The sequence below is a fragment of the Xiphophorus maculatus genome, chromosome 21 (genome assembly GCF_002775205.1).
Source record: "Xiphophorus maculatus strain JP 163 A chromosome 21, X_maculatus-5.0-male, whole genome shotgun sequence".
NCBI lineage: Eukaryota > Metazoa > Chordata > Actinopteri > Cyprinodontiformes > Poeciliidae > Xiphophorus > Xiphophorus maculatus.
The window spans coordinates 24,435,933-24,454,272 of NC_036463.1; the positions used below are offsets into that span (position 1 = coordinate 24,435,933).

The following is an 18,340-nucleotide window of genomic DNA, read 5'->3' on the forward strand; positions in this document are numbered from 1 at the left end:
AGTGACCAGCAAGAGGAGACAGTGCCAGGTTCAGGCTTTTATTACAACATGAGCAGGTAACAGACAGGTGAGCTCAGGGCTTGATCAGCCAATCACAGCGAGGGTTGACCCTGTAGACGTCCAGCAGGCAGCAGTCTGGCTGCAGGCGGCGCTCATCTGACAGGGAGACGGAGACAGACAGGTGTCCAGGTGTTCCTCAGACAACTGAAGGTGATGATGTCATCAGGATACTTACAGATGTTTCCTCCGACCTCGTACAGGTGTTGGGTGGGGCTGGGGACAGACACACAGACGGTCAGGTGACCTGAGTGGGCAGTGCTCACCTGGACGGACTCGTCCTCACCTGGACTCGGACTGGAAGCGGGTTGTCACGTCTCTGGCGGTCGTCTGTTCGTCGAGTTGGATCGCCATGGAAACCTTGGTGTGCAGCGGTGCGTGAACCCGGATGACCCCTTCAGACAGCTCGCCGACCTGGAAGCAGAACCCACAGTCGGTCGGTTCTGGTTCTGGATGGAGCTCAGCTTCCTGTCAGGAAGGTTCTGACCCAAAAGAACCTCCAAGCATGAAGCGGTTCTGGACCATTGCTCCAGCCCAGAACACGGTTCTGCCGATGAATCGGGTTCTGCTCGTGAACAAATCCCGACCTGAACGGGGGCGCAGTGCCTGCGGCGTCCCCCAGGGGTCAGTGTTGGTCCCTGAACTGTTCCTGCTGTTTCTGTCAGGTTAATCTAATCCAGAATAAACCAGCAGGAAGCAGTTTGTTTCCAGGCTGGAGGAACAGGAAACAGCAGATTATTGATGATGATGTTTTAATATTTTATCTATAAATCTAATTAGTTTATGAAGCACATTTAAATAAAGAGGTGCTTTGTCCTGCTCAGGTTTATCATCAGCTCTGCTGTGTTCCAGATCCATCCAAACCTCCATGTCTTCAAGGTAAGCTACAACGGTTGGATTACGAGGGGTTAAAGGTCAACCAGCAGTGGAAGGAGACCCTATGTTATTGAACATGGTTCTATAGGATCCAAACATCTGCTCCACCTCCAGCTGCTGTGGTTCTGAGTCAAATCAGCCTGTTCCCCTCCTGGCCTGTGGGGGCGCTGCACCAAGAACCACTGAAGGAAACGGCACAAGGCGTCAGAATGGGGGATTTCTCTTTAGTCTTTGGCTAAAGACCAGGAGCCATTTCTCCTGCTAGTGTTAGGCTAGAATGTTAGCTTTGGTTGTATTTACCCTGTGCTGTAGTCCACTTCCTGTTTTAGAGCGGTCTCTGGTCCGTTTGGCGTTCACATTCAAACCGAACCCAGACCAAGGTTTGCAGGACCAGAGGTCGATTAGCGTTCACACCTGAGCAACTGAACCAGACTTTGACTAGACAGACAGACTAGGAGCTGGACTGAACTGGGCTGGTGGGAATTCAGCCTAAAGCAGACACAGTACCTGCTCCCTGAGCTGGTTCTGGTTCTGGTTCTGGATCTGGGTCTGAACTCACCAGGTTCCTGTCGTTCTTGTCATTCTTCCTCCTCAGCAGTCGGGACGTTGTCCTGCTCAGGTTGAACTGTCTCTGACTGGACGCCTGGTTCATCTGTCTTACCTGGGCCAGGAGAAACCTCGGGAGCTGTTGGAGACGGCAGGAAGTGATGTCAGAGTGGGTGGGACGCTGACGTCACGGAGGACAGCGCGGGAGACTCACGGTCCACAGCAGGTCCTGGTGCCGGATCATGAGTCCGATCAGCCGTGCTCCGCCCATCGCCTCCTCCATCTCCTCCTTCTGCTTGGTGATGGAGCGCTTGTTTCTATGGTTATGGCGAGTGAACAAGTTGGGAGCCATCACCATGGAGACGTTCCACAGAGACATCCGGTTGTGGTCCTGATGAGAGACCACCTTCCGGAGGAAGAGCAGTAGGGCCTGTAACCATGGAAACACTGTTCAGCGTGCAGAAATTTAAGGTGGACAGAAGAAGATCCAGGATAAGGTGGAGTTTACCCTCAGCGTGTTTCTGTGAGCTTCAGGAAGGAGCAGGAGGAGGAGCTGCAGAGCCTGGACCTGGTGGGCCTCAGAGGACACGCCTGCAGGGACACGTCAGCTGAGAGGACCTGTCGGCCGCCACAGTGTGTGTGTGTGGGTGTGTGTGTGTGTGGGTGTGTGGACGAACCCAGGACAGAGCAGAAGGTGGACAGGTGTGTGTGTGTCAGCAACGGCGTCGGCAGCTCTCTGATAAAGAGCTTCAGCAGTCCGCCGGCGTCCGCCGGCCGCACGTCGGTCCAGTCAAAGGTACACCAGCACCGATCCAGCTCCCTTCTCAATAACTGCAGAGGGACAGATGGACAGAGACAGACTGAAGTTCTGGTTTGAGACGAAGCGGAGACAAACCGACGGGTCGTACCTTCAGTCTGGCAGCTGATCCTGGAACTCGAAGGATTCCTTCAGTCTGCAGACCGCTCTGCTCCAAGACGCCCAACAACTAGAGAGGCAGAGAGACGGACAGCTGCTCTGAGGACACACTCCCCCTCGCTGCAAACCACAGACTGTCACAATGCATGCTGGGAATGTTCAGCTGTTGTACTGCAGGATCTGACCCTAAAATAACGCTGGAGTGTAAAGAAGGGAGCGTTAGACTGACGGTTCTTCACCTTCTGGAAGAAGACAGGCACTTTGACTCCAGGAAACCTCTTCCTGTCGTTGTCCAGCAGAGAGTTCAGCGAGACGCCGAACACGCCGCTGTCTGGTAGACAGAAGACCGAGTCACGTCTCCTGAAGACAGACATTCCTCAAACTGTCAAAAAGAAACACACCCCGAGTCCTGCGGTGCGGCGGCCGGCTGCGTTTGCTTTGGACTCCCAGAGCCAGCAGGAAGGTGGAGAGTTCGATGTGAGCGATGAAGCCGAGGCGTGTGAGGTCGCGTGACGACAGGTCGTCTGTACAGGTGAGACCGTGTGACGGAGAGGCGGGGGCAAACTGCACAGACGTACCAAGAGAGACCGGTCGGCAGCCTGCGGGTTCCTGAGCAGTCGGTCCTGATGCTGGGCGCCGTGCACACTCACCTGCAGATCACTGCTCTCATCTCCATGGAAACGGATGCAATCCCTGCATGTCTCTCCCCGTTTATGCTCCACCACGCCCTCTGAGTACGGAGTGTCGCGCAGCAGCCAATCGGCACATCTCAGTCGACTCACCACCGAGGAGGGGGAGGGAGTGGGCGCGGGGGAGGACGGGTCTTCAGGGAGCTGGTCCTCAAAAACAAACACGGGAAGAGTGGACCGCCCTGGAGACAGCACAGTAACACCTGGATCAGTCTGGAACAGTCCAAAACCAGAACTGGCGCCACAACAGAGAAGAACCTGAAGGTCACCGTCAGCTAGTCAGAACAACCGCTTTAGGTCCAAATAACAGGTAGGATGTAACCAGGACTTAACCTCATACCGAGACAGAACCAGAACCAGCTGGGGCCATGGGGGAGGAGAGACCCTCATAGTCCTGGTTCAGACTTCAGTTGGTTGCAGCCAGATTGGACCATCACCAACACGCCACTGGTCCAAATGAACTGTTAATGAGCTGACCAACATACAGCTACACATCAGTTAGCTTAGCATCAGCTGCTGGCAGGACTCTGCATGGTGGACACTAGTTTCTCACTAGGTAGCAGTAAATGAAGGTCCTGACACGACCAGCAGGTCAGTCACTGAAACCTCCCTACAGGTTCAGTAACAGCTCAGAAACTGAAACATCTGCAGAACCAGTGAGCCAATACAACCACTTCAGAAAACATCTGGATGCTAAAGGTCAAAGCTGGAGAAAGACTGAAACAACAAATAAAACTTTATGAGTCACCTGTTAAAGACTTTCATTTGTTGGTTTAATAAAATGTTGGAACTGACCACCATCTTCTTTGTGGCTCCTGAAGTAAGACCATAAGGACCTGGTCCGGTGGGCTGGCAGTACCTCTGTTTGTGCTGCGGCGGATGGTCTTGGTTGTGGTGTGGTACCGCCGTGGAGGCGGCTCTGGGTGCTGTTGGGTCGGGAACGGGTTGTGGTCTGTAGAGTCAGCCTCAGGCTGAAACAGAAAACTTGTTCAGGTTCTGATTGAACACCTGAACAAGGTGTTGATTGAACACCTGACTGATGTCCTTCTTGTCCCACCTCAGTGAAGACGTCACGCACGTCTCTGATTGGCTGCCGGTTCCTTTTCCTCAGCGTCTCATTGTAGTTGTCCAGCCTCTTCCTCACTGTAGCGGCTTGTTGTCGTGTCAACGTGGACAGCACTGCCTCCACCACAGGTGGCGTCTCTGTTGATGAAGAGCCCACGACCAGGGAGGAAAGCCCTGCCTCCGTCAGCCATGCCTCCTCCAGCTCCGCCTCTGCAGGAGGAAAAAACATGAAGGACACATGCAGACACAACGTCTCACTGTGGGTCAATGCCACTCACCATCCATGCTCTTCCTCTCCTCTTCTACCTCTTCCTCTTCTTCCCCCTCCTGCTCCTCTTCGATGCTCTGTACCTCTCTCCAGTAGGTCTCCATGGCATTATGTCTGGAGTCAGAGGTCACTGTGCTAGGGGAGCTTGAGGAGGTGGGGGGTGAGGTAGCAGAATGAGGTGACAACATCCTGTGGAGGAGGAAGAGAGTCTTCTCAATGAACATCTACAGGAAGGTCCTTCTGAGGAAGAACGGCTCCTCCTCTTCTTTCAGCATGTGCCCCGCCCACTGAGGCAGGCTCAACTCTGATTGGCTGAAGGTGTGAGGTCTGGAGTCCAGTTCTAGGACTAGAGGTCTGAACCTGGAGGTGTGAGGTCTGGAGTCCAGGCTGTGGCTGCAGATCTGTGTTCAGAGTTTGCGGTTTCTGCAGGCCCAGAGTTAAGCTTTGCTTAAATATTCATGAGGCATTTGACAGGAAGTCAGTTTCTTCCAGCCATCGATGAGTGTGTTCCATTGTGTGTGTGTGTGTGGCGAGAACCTCAGGCTAATGGTTTTGGTTCCCCAGGGAGGAGAGACTGAGAGTCTCAGCCTGTTGTGTCCATTAGGAGGAAATGGACGCTGTTGGTCAATCAGAGATAAGTGTTTTCACTCAGGTCCTCAGATAGTAAGCGAACCTGGTTATGGTTCAGCAGACACACGTTAAATCAGCTGACAGTTTCTCCGGTAGGAACTTCCTCGGATCTGAACCGGTCCGGACCGGTCTGTGGGCCTGGTGCAGAACCAGAACGTCATGCTGATGTTGGAGTCCAGCAGTGTTTCAGTGACACAAGACCATTTTCAGAACCCAAAACCCATTTAGACTCATTTCTGCAAGGTAAGATTCTTGGTAAGATTCTCTAGAACTACATCAGTATCTCTAGAACCACCTGGAAGCTGTCTAGTACCAACACTAAGGGTTCCAAGAAATGATCTAGAAGATCTTGGAGCACAGGTGTCCAGGCCTGTCCTGCCACCTTCACATACATCTCTGATGCCACACAGCTGGATCAGATAAGGAAGTCATTAGCAGGACTGGAGAACCTGACTGCACTGAGAAGATAATTCAATGATTCAGGCATTTAGGACAGTGGAACATCTACAGGTTGCAGGACAGTGGCCCCCGAGACATGGAGCTTGACATCCCGGTCTTAGAGGGTCTCCAGAACAACATTAAACTCTAGAACAATCTAAAAGCTTGCTGGAGTTCTTTCTCCAGATTTCCCTTTAGGTGTCTGGACAGTAAGAACTCCCAAAGACTCCTTAGAGATGCCGAAACAGCCGAAAGTGTTTCTAGAAGCACCTGAAAGCTCTCTAAGACCAACACAAAGACTACTGAGAAACCCTCAAGAACATCTTGGAGGGTATCCAGAACAACATCAAGATTTTCTAGAACTACTTAAAAGGATTTTCTGAACCTCATAAGACGGCCTTTCTACCACAAAATGTTAGCATAAAAGCTCACCAGATCCCTGAAAACGTTCTCTATAACAGTGGTCCCCAACCACCGGACCGCGGACCGGTACCGGGCCGCGCAAGAAATAATAAACTACTTCTGGATCTTTTATTTGAAAATCCTAAACCGGATTTTTACCAGAATGAGTAACAAAACAACATCGGAGTACTGCCTCTAGGAGTCTACAGATACTTAAACTGTCTGAAGAAGCACCAAAAAACCTCAAGAACCACTCAAAGCAATTCTAGAACCACCTGAAAGTTCTCAAGTATCAACAGAAAGGGTTCCCAGAAACCCTCTAGAACATGTTAGAGGGTCTCCAGAACAACATTTGGACTCTACAACCATCTAAAGTTCTCAGGGCACTTTCTCTAGAACTGGCCAAAGGATTGCTAAAACCACCGTACGAGTCAAAATGCTAAGAAGTCCATAAGACTTTTGCCTAGAATGTCTGAAGAAGCACCAAGCGACCCGAGAACAACTCAGAGTTTCTAGAACCATCTGATATCTCTAAGAAACTCTAGAACTTCCTGAAATACTTTCTCTAGAACCGCCCTAAAGAATCTCAAAATCACTTCTAGGATCACCACAAAAATTCTGCATGAACACACAAAGTGTCGGCAGAACAACCGTTGAGTCTCCGTAGAATCGCTCAATCTGTCTGGAGAACAGCGCAAAGTGTTTCTAGAACTTTTCTGGAACCACGAAGAGCAGTGCCCAAACAGAACCAGCAGGTGTTGACCGGCCCACTCTGGACTTCCTAAGTGGTTCTGATAGTTCAGAAACTGGGAAGCCTTTGGTTGTTCTGCTGATTGGACCAGTTGTTTGGACCAGGTGGGTCAGAACCAGAAGTCCAATAGGTTCTCCTCCTCTTCAGACAGTTCAGAGATGTTCAGGAGGATCTCTGTTCCATCTCTGACATATCCAGAACCATGAGAATCTGGACTGGACCGGTTGTGTAGGTTATATTTCTGCTGGGTCAAAGCTCAGGTCCAGTTAGAAGGATCGGAACCAGAACCAAAAACCACCAAGTCACACCTGAATACCGGGCTGGTTCTGGTCCTGATTTATGAGTCAGTCTTACTAAAACCAGGAGCAGGTCCAATCCTTCAGTCCATCAGAACCACAGAGAAACGATGCAGAACTGCTGGATCATCAGCAGGACACAGAAACAGGACGGGCAGAACTCACCTCCGCTCGGTCCGGCTGCTCATCGGGTCTGAGGAGGAAGAGGAGGAGGAGGAGGAGGGAGAGGAAGAGCAGGAGGAGCTCCCAGCTCAGACTGGGCGGGTCCGACAGCTGGACCAGGGATCGGACCGGGCCGGACAGCTGGACCGGCTGAGGCACGGCTCAGCGTTTTAGAAATAGTTTGCTGATGAAGAACCGAACCGGGTCTAAATCCATCTGCTGCATCAAAACCATTCTGCTCTGCAGAACCAGTTTGGGTCAGAACAAAGTTCTAGAGTTCAGTTCCTACCAGATCCTGAAGCTGCAGTCCAAACAGAACCACCCAACAGGTTCTGCACTGAGATGGGTTCTGCAGGGTTCCAGAGGAACTGGACCGGTTCCGGACAGGAAGACATCAGCGAAGCCAGAGATACTGCTGGTCCACAGGTCAGAGGTCAGCGGTTCTGGACCAATCCTGGTAGAGTTCTGCCAGAACCGAGTCCATGATTCCTCGGACCAGAACCCAGAAGAACCACTGCAGCCAGAGTCCGGACCAACACCAAGTACTGGTGCCAGCAGAACATCAAGTCCTGCCCTGGTTCCGGTCCATTAGGACCTGAAGGGTTTTGGTTCTGAACTCCAGGTCATCAGAGACCAGAACTCCTCGGCTCGGTTCTGGTACCAGTGGGATCCACCAGAACCACATGCAGTTATTGGACTGGGTCAGAACCTGCTGCAGATTAATGTTCCTGTTAGGCTGACACAGAACCGCCTCGGTTCTGGTTCTGCTCTCTCTGCTCTCTCTCTCTCTCTCTCTCTCTCTCTCTCCCCGCCCACTCTCCGTTCTGCGCATGCGTGCTGCCCTCCCAGCCTCCAGTTTCCGTGTTGTTCTGTGTGTCAGCGCAGTGACGCGGATCATCACAGTCGGTAAGTTTCGCTCCAGAACCCGGTTCCGGTACCGGTTCCTCAGAGCTCCGTGTGTCCGCCGCCGCGGCTCCTCGGGCCGGATGGAGCCGGCGGCCCGGCCCGGACCCAGAGGCCCCGCTGCCGGCCTCCGAGCCGCGGATCTCCACCTGATCCGTTTCCTCTGTCAAGGCGCCGCTCCGACGGACGCGACGCGCTTCCGGTCTGCCTTCAGAATAAGAGCCGCTCGTGTCGGAGCTACTTCTCAGACTGGTCCGGTTCTTAATAGTTGTCTGGGCTGGTCTCGTTCTGTGGCGGTTCTGAAGGCTTTCTGGAGTGTCGGAACCGGACTGGGCCCGTTTGGGTCTCTAGTTGGTTCTGGTGCATCAGACCTTTACTCTGAACGTGTGTGCTGACTTCCGGTCTGAGTGTTTCATTGCGTGACTTCCGGTTGAGGACAGACTGGAGCGGGTCGGATCAGTACTGGTTCGGTATCACCATGATAACAGGGACGGTCACACATACCTGTCAGGGGCAGATGTTTTTTGACCTTTGACCTGAAGCTGTGATGTCGTTCTGGTGTCAGAGAGAAGAACGAGGGAACCACAGAGGAAGACGAGGAGGAGATGAAGAACAAAGTCAGCAGCACTCAAGGTACCGTCTTCGTCCTCCTGGTGCTGCGCTGTGATTGGCTCAGGTGAGTCCAGGTGTGACTGTCTCTCTGCTCTACAGTCAGCGTGAAGAGGCGCTCCTGGTCCTGGCAGCAGTACCTGAACGAGCAGAAGGCCGAGGCAGCTCCGCCCTCTCTCTTCACCCAGGTGAGCCCTGCTCCACCCTGAGCCGGGTGAGCCTCACCTGTCCTGATGGACGCATGTCTGTCCCTCAGGACCAGTCCTGTCCCAGCAGGAGGACGGCCTTCAAGGTGGGCATGAAGCTGGAGGGCATCGACCCGCTGCATCCCTCCATGTTCTGTGTGCTGACCGTCGCCGAGGTAACCGCTCAGCCCCGCCCCCACCGCACCCGAGTGGGAGTGGCCACCTGAGCCTTGTGTCTCTCTCAGGTGATTGGCTGCCGGCTGCGTCTCCACATCGACGGATACTCTGAGTGCTATGACTTCTGGGTAAACGCCGACTCACCTGACATCAGACCCGCCGGATGGTGCAGAGAGCACCGCCACAAGCTCCACCCACCCAAAGGTGAGAACAACTCCACCCCCACAGGGTGAGAACATGCAGCCAGACAGCTGAGTCCTGCTCCACCTGTCCACCTGCTCCACCTGTCTCTGTCTGCAGGTCACAGTGAGACGGAGTTCGATTGGCAGGACTACCTGCAATCCTCAGGGTCCCTCGCAGCTCCGCCCACCATGTTCACCTGTCGCTCCACCGTGAGTCCACACCTGTCTGTCTGTGTGTCTTCCTGTCTCTGCCGTCCCCTAACCGTCTGTCCACTTGTCTGTCTCTCAGCTGTGTGAGTTCCAGGTGGGGATGAAGCTGGAGGCAGTGGACAAGAAGAACCCGGGACTGGTGTGTGTGGCGTCTGTCGCTGATGTCATCAACGACCGCTTCCTGGTTCACTTCGACAACTGGGACGACACCTATGACTACTGGTGAGACTGGGGGCAGACTGGGGGTGGACTGGGGGCGGGCAGCCAGAGACTCTGAGTTCTGTAAAGTCCAGGTGAACGAAGCCGTTGTCCTTCTGATCTTCTGTGGCTGAAAGTTGCAGGAGGTCCAGTACGACCTTCCCCAGAACCGCGGCTGGTTCTTATGGTCGACATGGTAACCTCGGACCGCTGCACTCGTTGAGTTCAGTTCCTCGTGTTTGCATTGCAAACCAAACTGTGAATGACTTTGGTGCCAGTTAAACGAGCGCCAGGAATAGATCCTCAGAGTGAAGATAGATCTACGTTTCCAGATGCTGCCAGGTTAGGGGCTTCAACAGGAGGAAAACATCTAGACATCATTCCGGTAGCCATTTTAGCCTCATTAGGCCTTTATGCTACAGAAACCGGGCAGGAAGTGACAGAGAGTAGGGGAAGCAGGAATCGATCTCCGGTTGGTTATTAGCCTCTCTGACCACACCCAAAGCCACGCCCCCATCCTGCTAGCCTTTGCTAGCTCGTAGCATCTCTTTGGTAAATTACTGTGAACATTTCAAACTACCTGACTAACTCAGCCGGTTCATCAGTTTGGTCACCGATTGGACTAGAAAACCAGTCGCAGCAAAGAATGGACCAGTGGACGAGGACAGGGGTCTCCTCAGGGTTGAGTCTGTGGTAGTTCCAGTGCTGGCAGCAGGGGGCGCCGCTGACCTGTCCTCTCTGTCCTCCAGGTGTGACAGCAGCAGTCCCTACATCCATCCGGTGGGCTGGTGTGAGGTGCAGGGCCGACCGCTGACCGCGCCGCAGGGTATGTACCGGAACCAGAACCTGGATCTGGACCTGAACCAGCTACATGTAGAGAACAGCTTCTAGCCTCCAGTACTAGTACTACTGGTAGTAGTACTGCAGTAGTACTGGTAGTACTTCTGGTGCTGGTTGTACTGGTAACAGTGGTGTGCTCCAGGTCATCCCAGGCCAGAGGACTTTGTGTGGGACGACTACCTGCAGGAAACTGGTTCCACGGCTGCTCCCAGTTCAGCGTTCACACTGGTGAGAGGGGGCGGGGCCAGGCAGACCGGAAACCAATCAGAGAGCTCCATACGTTGCCCGACAGCTCACTCTGTGCCTTTGTCCAATCAGAGAGCTCCGCACGGTTTCCAGGTGAACCACAGGCTGGAGGCGGTGGACAGGAGGAACCCCATGCTGATCCGCGTCGCCACGGTGACGGACACCGAGGACTACAGGGTGAAGGTACGGTGCGCTTCCTGTCACCTCTGTGATGTCATCAGAGGGGGACGATGACAGACGGCGTGTCCCCGTAGGTCCACTACGACGGCTGGTCCACCCAGCTGGACGTCTGGATGGACAGCGACCACGCAGACCTCCACCCGACGGGGTGGAGCCAGCGCACCGGGCACCCGCTGGAGCCCCCCCCAGGTCAGGGGGCGGTGGGACAGAGACAGGTGGGACAGGGACGACTGTAGGTATTGGGTCCTGAAGCCTGTCTGTCTCCTGTTGGACAGGGTCGTCCCCACTGCCGTCCCCGTCTCAGGGAGTGTGTCCCACTGCCGGCTGCAGAGGCGTCGGACACATCAAAGGAGCCAAATATACGGGACACCACAGGTACCTGTCCCTCCACCTGTCCCTCCACCTGTCCACAGTGTCTCAGGGTGTCTCCTCCGTCCCCAGTGCCTTCGGCTGTCCGTACTCAGACATCAACCTGAGGAAGGAGGTGGTTCTGCCCGACCGGCTGGGTGGGGAGAGGTCCGTCACCTTGGTGCCCGTGTCCCTGTCTCACCTTCACAGGTAGCGCACAGTTCAGGCTCTTATTCTGAAAGGACAGCAGGATGATCCTTCATGCTGACAGCAGGGGGAGCTCTGCTCTGGACAGCAGGGAAGCAGAAGAAGTTTATTCTCATCGTCCATCTTCCTGTCTGTCCTCCTGTCCAGCAGAGGCGTCCAGGTGAAGCAGGAGTCCAGTGATGTCCCTCTGCTGCCTCTGGGAAAGAGGAAAAGATTACCTGACAGGTGAGAGCAGCTGCTCTCTGATTGGCTCTTCTCACAGTGTTCTGTCCAATCACAAGCAGCAGTATTTAAGAATAAAAGTCAAGAAGTGGAGCAGTGAAACGATTGGTCTGTGAGGACCGTCTGGATGCTGCAGAACTTCAATAGAACCTCAGCAGAACCCCAAGTTCTACTAACATGATGGCTGAGATCATACTGATCAACCTCAGTATGATCTCAGCCCAGATCACCTATTTGGTTCCAAGCTGCCATCATTAATAAAACCACAGAAGAAGAATGTTCACTGATGTCCTCTCTGGCTCCGCCCACAGACTGACCCAACCAACCAAATGCCTGCGTGTGAAACAGGAAGAGGAGGAGCTTCCCCTCAGAACCATCAGTCCAGGTAAATTTCCTCTGGTTCTGGTTCTGCATGGGTTCAGAACCGGGCCTGTGGTGTCATCCAGCAGGGGGTTCCGATCGCTCCACTTCTGCTCCATGGCTGCAGAGAAAGAGTCTGTTTCCATGGAGACCAGGGTGTGATGTCACAGAGGCGTCTGAAGGACCAGTAAGGAAACAAAGAAACTGCAGCGCCTGGTTCTGGTTCTGGTTCTAACTGTCTGCACAGCAGCACCAGAACCTCCATCAGAACCTGAGGTCCGGTTCAGTCCAAACCTGGCTCTCAGAACCGATCCTGTCCAGTTGAGGCCCGCCAAATTCTGGAAGGTTCTGGAGGCCCGACCCACCTGCTCCGGTCACTCTGGGTGTCAGAGCTTCCTCTCTGTTGTCATGGAAACAGTAAGATGGTTGGAGGAGAGCTGTGTTGCGTTGCCATGGAAACAGAGGTTGTTTCCATGGTTACAGCAGTGTTGGTGCCGCTGAGTATAATGAGACCCGAATCTGACTCAGCAGCACCAGGATGGTTCTGACCTGATCCGGTTCTGGTGGTTCTGGTACTGACCCCATCTCACTGGTACTGGTTCTGACCCGTCAGAGTCCAGTCTGCAGGCCGTCCTCCATCAGTCCGTCTTCCTGTCGGCCATGTCGGCCCAACCGGGTCGCGACCTCTCTCTCTGCTGGGAGCAGCACAGGAAGCTGTTGCCGGGCGTGGCCCGTCTCCACGCCGACGCCGTCCGCCGCTGGACCGTCCAGCAGGTGAGCACCGCCACCTGGTCTCCGTAGCGACCCGGCTGACCCGCTGACCTGCGCTGTCTCCTCAGGTGTCGGACTTCGTGGAATCTCTTCCTGGATGTGAGGATCAGGCCCAGCTGTTCAGAGACGAGGTGAGACGGCCAATCACAGGCCTCGGCTTTAATGACATCACAGATTAGGACGTCAGACTCAACAAGCACAGGGCCACCATGGAGAGGAAACCTCCATCAGAACCACTCTGCTGCCCCTGCTGGACCCGATCGGGACATCAGTGTTACACAGAATCAAAACTTTGATTTATGTTCTGATTGGTTCCTGTTTGTTTGTAGCAAATAGATGGGCGGGCCTTCCTGCTGCTCACCCAACGGGACATCGTCAGGATCATGTCCATCAAGCTCGGCCCCGCCCTCAAGATCTACAACTCCATCCTGATGTTCAAACACGCCGAGGACAAGAGCCAATCACAGGCCGAGGACAAGAGCCAATCACGGGCTGAGGACAAGAGCCAATCACAGGCCGAGGACAAGAGCCAATCACAGGCCGAGGACAAGAGCCAATCACGGGCTGAGGACAAGAGCCAATCACAGACTGAGGACAAGAGCCAATCACAGGCTGAGGACAAGAGCCAATCAGATGTCCAGGATCCCAGCACCTGACCGCTGCACGTTGTGACTGACCAGGTTCAGTCGCCTGATGGTGGTCCCTCCCCCTCAGCCAGGTATTAACCAATCAGGTGCTGCTGTCACTTTATCTCCTTTAGGCTCCGCCTCTTTGGGATGGGTGGGGCTTCGCTGGATGAGTGCAGAAAGGGATTCTGGGATATGTTGTCTGTGACTGAAGTACAGCTGGGAGGAGGCGAGACCGGAAGTGGCTTCGTTTCCATGGTAACGCTGAGACAGCTGGAAACATGCAGCTGATGAAGATGACGATGATGAAGATGAGGTCTCATCAGCATCCTGGTGTGATGTCATCACTTCCTGTCAGCAGGACTCTAACAGGAAGCAGGTGATGATGTCACACTGACGCCCTGCCTCCTCTCCTGATGATGTCATCCCGTGGTGGGCGGAGCTCCAGACTTTCTACTGTTCCTCCATAGAGTTCTATTTTCAGCTTTCTATTCTAGATTTATATTCTAAAGCTGACTCCGCCCCTCTGTGACGTCACATCAGGGGCGGGGCCAACAGCCAGCTTCTGCAGGTTTCCTCAGGTTCCTTGGCAACACTTCCTGCCTGCTGTCTGTGTCAGTGTTTGACAGATCAATAAAGTTTCTGACCTGAACGTGATCATTGATTGGTTCCTCAGGTGGCCGGGGGCGGGGCTTCAGCTGATCAATATGCTTCAGCCAGGGCTTCCCAAAGCCGGCGTATGGAGGGCCGAGAGGGACAAAATTAAATGTATGGATAAGAATAAAATACATTTGAAGTATTTTTTCCAATAAATTCACTTAAAAATAAAATGTGTATAATTATTTCTCTTTTTTATAATTAGAGGAAATACTTAAAAGTATTTTTTACTCCTACAGTGAACACTGAGCTGCAGGGGTTGAAAATTTATGTTTTATCTCATGATGCACATTATTTAGGGAACAGCCGCATTAAATAGTTTTCCTGTTTTTCCCACAAAAATTAAATAATTTTGTTTCTAAGAAAAACAAAACGTCTAAAACGAAAAGTGGGAGGAGCTCCAGGTTGCCACGGAGACCCTGCTTCCTCTCCCACTGAACTGCTGGTGATTAACTGGGAATACTGGGAGGGAGTTGAGCAGGGAGCGCCCCCTGCTGGTCACACTACACACTGCCGCTCCAGTCGGTGAGGATTCACATGGAGACTCTGAGTGTGAAAGATGATGCTGCAGCCATGAGAGCGGAGGAGGAAGAGGAGGAGGAGCAGAGCTGAGGTTATTTTCAACGAGTCAGGAGAGGAGAGGAGAGATATTCAGCTGAGGATCAGTGGGAGGATCCAGCCTGTCCCTCTGCTGGAGGAGCAGAGGAGGAGGTGTGAGTCTCTGCAGCAGTAGCAGGAGGAGCAGACGGAGGAGGTGGAGGAGGTGGAGGCATTCCAGAGACGCAGCAGCAGGAGCAGAGCCATGCAGCAGCCGCAGCTCCAGCAGTAGGAACCAACGCTCCGTCTGTCTGCCATTGATCCTTATCGGCTCTGCAGCGATTGATTATCTGGGCTCACCAGAAACCAATCAGCTGGTTCCGATCCGTTCTGTGTGTATGTGTGTGTGTGTGTGTCCTGATCAGTGAGAACTAGCTGGTACCGATCATCACAGACAGAATGGATCTCAACTTGTGATGGTTCTGATCCATCACTGATCTCCAGCAGTACCAGATAGTTCTGATCAGTTCTGATTGGTTCGATTTCCTCACAGATAATGAGCCTGCTGATACAATAAATGCATGCTGGGAGATGTAGTTCCCATCTATTCAGTGAGGGTTCTCTGGGTACCTGGTACTGGCTCTCAGATGTGTCTCTGTTCCAGGTGAGGTGGCAGTGGGCGGGGCCTGACCCGCTCAGCCACCGTCTGATTGGTGGCCTGTGATGATTGCGACAGGCGGTCTGCTGAGGATCAACGCGCGGCGACAGGACTCTCTGAGGTCCAAACCACACAGATCCCACCCGCACAAGAAGAAGAGCAAGAACAAAAGGTAACATACACCCACACACACCGCCAGAGGGGGCAGTCCTGGCCTCATGACATTATGTCACTTCCTGTCCAGACGCAGCGAGGTGGTGGTGGTCAAGGGGAAGCTGAAGCTGTGCTCCATCTCGGGACTGGTGGCCGTTCTGGGGATCCTGGTTCTGATGGTCGGGGTTCTGATGGCGGCTCTGGGCTACTGGCCTCGGGACGGACTGTTCTTCAGCTCCCAGCCACGGGAGGGCGCCACTATGGCCTTGATGTCCTTCAGTAGTCCAGCACCAGCACTTGTTGAAGACCAGGTGACAGTTTACCTGAGCAGGACCAGCAGAGTCTGTTATGTGTCCGTTCTGATGTGTCACTCTGCCGCATGCAGGAACCCGGGTGGGCGGAGTCAGACGGAGGAGACGGAACCAATGGCAGAGGAAATGGCTTCAACCAATCAGAGGCCGTCAACGGGACCTCTCAAGATGTTCCAAAAGGATTTCTGGAAGACTTCCTGGACAGGTGAGCCAACATCAGTTACCTCAATGTGACGACCGGCCAGCAGGGCAGCTGCAGGTCAGCTACTGGACCTGTGGGCTGACCCTCCATCCAGGGTCTGGACAGCCTGGGGGACGTCAGTGGGCTGGTAGTTCAGGTGGAACGGTCTTTGACCTGCGTCTGAAGTGTCCTGATTGGCTGTCTCTGCAGGTATCTGTACTCTGATAGGCTGAAGGTCTTCGGCCCGCTCATCATGGGGATTGGCATCTTCCTCTTCATCTGTGCCAACGCCGTCCTGCATGAGAACCGGGACAAGAAGACGAAGGTCATCAACCTGCGGGACATCTACTCCACCGTCATCGACCTCCACAGCGTCCGGAAGCCCCACCCTTCTTCCTCTGGCTCCGCCCACCAGCCGTTAACCAATCCGCTCAATGGACTCATCAACTATGTCCAGGCCAAGAGTCTGGACTCAAAGTCCCAGATGTGTCCCGCCGCCCTGTTGTCAAGGCAACCAGCCAGTAGCAGGAGCTGCAGTGACGGAGGAGGAGGAGGAGTCTTCAGTGTCTGCCAGGAGCATCCGCCTGCACCTCCTCCCTCCTCCTCCAACAGACACTCCCTGCCCCTGACCTCTGACCCCTGCTGGACCTCCCACCACAAAGACACGCGGAGCTCTTTCACGTTGCCCCGGCCCCGCCAGCGCTCCCCCGGCGCCCGCAGGAGACACTCCTTCTGGGCCAGGAGCAGCGGCCAGGAGGAGCAGAAGGAGGAGGAGATGCAGCCGCCGCCTCTGTGTGCCTCCACTCCTCCGCCTCACCAATTCTCCGAGGCTCTGCTCCTCCTCTCCTCTTCCTCGCTCTCCTCCCTGTCCCACCTCCTCTCCTCCTCCTCCACTCCAGCCCCACCCTGCAGGAGGCGGAGCCTTCCGACCGCCGCCTTTAACGCGGCCTACTGCAAGCTGACGCAAGGAGAGGACGAGTCCTTCGAGTGGTCTTCATCACACAAGGTGACCCCAGAGGAGGCGGCTCGGCCCTCACAACCAGAGACACCCTGAGGTCCTGCCGGCCCCCTGGGGGGAGAAAGAGGAGGAGGAGCCTGACTGATGAAGCCGGTGATGACAGCAGCAGCAATAAAGAGTCTCTGATCGGAGAGATGAGCCAACTTCCTGTTCATCAGTTATCTGGTGGGACCCAGTCTCACCCAGCCAACAGAACTGGACCCACTTGACCCAAACGGATCCATTCAGGAGACCACAGATTGTCTTCATGTCCCTCTTTACACTAACTAAACCAGATTAACCCAAACAGATCCAACTAATCCAAGATGACTCCATTAATTACCAGCCTGTCCCGTTTCCCTTCCAGACTGACCATAACTAACTAATCCAGCTAATCCCAAGTCTTCTAACTAATCCCATTGGATTTGGATGGACACCAGGCCCAGTCCAGCAGCAGGTCCTTCTTCTTCTTCTCTCTAAGTGGAAAGGGTCAGAGGTCAGAGGTTGGTCTTGCTCCACGCCTGCAGTGCATGCTCTTTAAGCAGCTTCAGTATTTTGCACTTTTTGATCTTCAATGCTTCATTCTTCTGGGACTACTTTCTTTGGCGGAGGCGTCCGTCCCTCCTATGTTGGACCTGGAGAAACGGACGGGTTGGACAGCATGTCGTTGTTTTTACTGCATGTTCTAGAAGCCGGCCACATGATGAAGACATCAAACATCTTCACCCTTTGCTGCTCTGCAGGCTCCGCCCACCTGCTGAGGAACCGCCCCCTCCACGTTAAAGATGGCCGCCTCTGGAGGACTGAACTTGACCTGTCAGAATCCCAATCTGCTCTACCGGACCTTTAAACTCAAAACAATCTAACTGTGATTATGAAGCAGAGAAAACGGGTCAGAGTTCAGAGTTCACAGGTAGCTTCAACAGGAAGAACTCTAAAACCAGTCCTACTGGCTGACTGGGTGAACTGGTGATGGTCTGGAGAAACCCATCCAGAACCTGAGCTGGTTCTCCTATCATGATGTCTGAACTGATTCCTCACACACTGAACTGGTTCTGTTGAGTCTTTACCTGTCCCGTGTCTTCTAACTTGTTGGTACCGGACGTTTCAGCCCTGGTTCTGACCTTGGTTCTGTTGCAGCTGATTGGACCCAGATCAGCAGAACTTCAGAGCTGCAGCGTCCTCCACTGAGCGAAGCTTCACTGAAGCACAAAGTGAAACAAATAAAGCACAAAATGTCCAGCTGACGTCTCTGACTCCTCCCTCTTCCGGGGCTCCGCCCACATTCACAGGTATTGGGTCGGCTCCAGGGTCACACCTTCACCTGGGGCTCAGGTCGGGTTTTCAGACTGTTCAGAACCATTGAGGTTCTGTTGTAAACACAGAACCGGGCCAACAGAGAGGAAGAAGTTGGGATCACTTCCTGTCTGTTCAGGCTGCTGACAGGAAGTGGTGTCACTGCCTGTCCAGAGTTTCCTCAGAAATG

At 53.8% G+C, this 18,340-nt stretch overlaps 3 protein-coding genes across 5 annotated transcripts; 2 read left to right on the forward strand and 1 right to left on the reverse strand.

Moving 5' to 3' along the window:
• Positions 1-24: 24 nt before the first annotated feature.
• Positions 25-7,698, reverse strand: LOC102233452 (rho GTPase-activating protein 28-like). 2 transcript variants are annotated; one of them, XM_023326845.1, is made up of 15 exons: positions 7,100-7,698; positions 4,428-4,606; positions 4,142-4,359; positions 3,944-4,055; positions 3,046-3,266; positions 2,797-2,959; positions 2,635-2,726; positions 2,388-2,465; positions 2,157-2,310; positions 1,988-2,070; positions 1,694-1,909; positions 1,493-1,618; positions 344-471; positions 236-273; positions 25-156 (listed from the first exon to the last, which is right to left on the reverse strand). In XM_023326845.1, exons 1-15 carry the CDS (start codon positions 7,120-7,122, stop codon positions 74-76), a joined length of 1,914 nt encoding a protein of 637 aa, XP_023182613.1. In that variant the 5' UTR covers positions 7,123-7,698; the 3' UTR covers positions 25-73. The 2 variants fall into 2 exon arrangements, with proteins under 2 accessions (XP_023182613.1, XP_014330298.1); XM_014474812.2 differs by having other exon boundaries at positions 153-273.
• LOC102232157 (lethal(3)malignant brain tumor-like protein 4) lies at positions 7,439-14,017 on the forward strand. The gene is made up of 19 exons (XM_023326809.1): positions 7,439-7,522; positions 7,689-8,002; positions 8,565-8,632; positions 8,711-8,796; positions 8,865-8,969; positions 9,039-9,174; positions 9,271-9,362; positions 9,442-9,584; positions 10,310-10,386; positions 10,543-10,628; positions 10,719-10,829; positions 10,901-11,015; positions 11,102-11,201; positions 11,268-11,384; positions 11,529-11,606; positions 11,915-11,988; positions 12,577-12,737; positions 12,803-12,865; positions 13,064-14,017. The coding sequence occupies exons 1-19, from the start codon at positions 7,439-7,441 to the stop codon at positions 13,388-13,390; spliced, it is 2,337 nt and encodes a 778-aa protein (XP_023182577.1). The 3' UTR covers positions 13,391-14,017.
• Positions 14,018-14,504: 487 nt separating this feature from the next.
• LOC102233192 (transmembrane protein 200C-like) lies at positions 14,505-18,096 on the forward strand. 2 transcript variants are annotated; one of them, XM_005814721.2, is made up of 5 exons: positions 14,506-14,842; positions 15,219-15,384; positions 15,457-15,676; positions 15,751-15,881; positions 16,068-18,096. In XM_005814721.2, exons 2-5 carry the CDS (start codon positions 15,278-15,280, stop codon positions 16,909-16,911), a joined length of 1,302 nt encoding a protein of 433 aa, XP_005814778.1. In that variant the 5' UTR covers positions 14,506-14,842; positions 15,219-15,277; the 3' UTR covers positions 16,912-18,096. The 2 variants fall into 2 exon arrangements, with proteins under 2 accessions (XP_023182615.1, XP_005814778.1); XM_023326847.1 differs by having other exon boundaries at positions 14,505-15,384.
• Positions 18,097-18,340: the final 244 nt, after the last annotated feature.

Bases quoted from the DNA above. Each gene is read 5' to 3' on its own strand.
- LOC102233452 (XM_023326845.1), bottom strand. From the start codon at position 7,122: ATGAGCAGCCGGACCGAGCGGAG. The intron at 2,727-2,796 runs GTGTGTTTCTTT...TCTGTCTACCAG, and splicing joins GCCGCACCGCAGGACTCGGG to ACAGCGGCGTGTTCGGCGTC. The intron at 1,619-1,693 runs GTGAGTCTCCCG...CGTCTCCAACAG, and splicing joins ACCAGGACCTGCTGTGGACC to CTCCCGAGGTTTCTCCTGGC.
- LOC102232157 (XM_023326809.1), top strand. From the start codon at position 7,439: ATGGGTTCTGCAGGGTTCCAGAGGAACTGGACCGGTTCCGGACAGGAA. The intron at 10,629-10,718 runs GTGAGAGGGGGC...TTGTCCAATCAG, and splicing joins CCAGTTCAGCGTTCACACTG to AGAGCTCCGCACGGTTTCCA. The intron at 11,202-11,267 runs GTACCTGTCCCT...CTCCGTCCCCAG, and splicing joins AAATATACGGGACACCACAG to TGCCTTCGGCTGTCCGTACT.
- LOC102233192 (XM_023326847.1), top strand. From the start codon at position 15,278: ATGATTGCGACAGGCGGTCTGCTGAGGATCAACGCGCGGCGACAGGAC. The intron at 15,385-15,456 runs GTAACATACACC...CTTCCTGTCCAG, and splicing joins AAGAAGAGCAAGAACAAAAG to ACGCAGCGAGGTGGTGGTGG. The intron at 15,677-15,750 runs GTGACAGTTTAC...TGCCGCATGCAG, and splicing joins CAGCACTTGTTGAAGACCAG to GAACCCGGGTGGGCGGAGTC.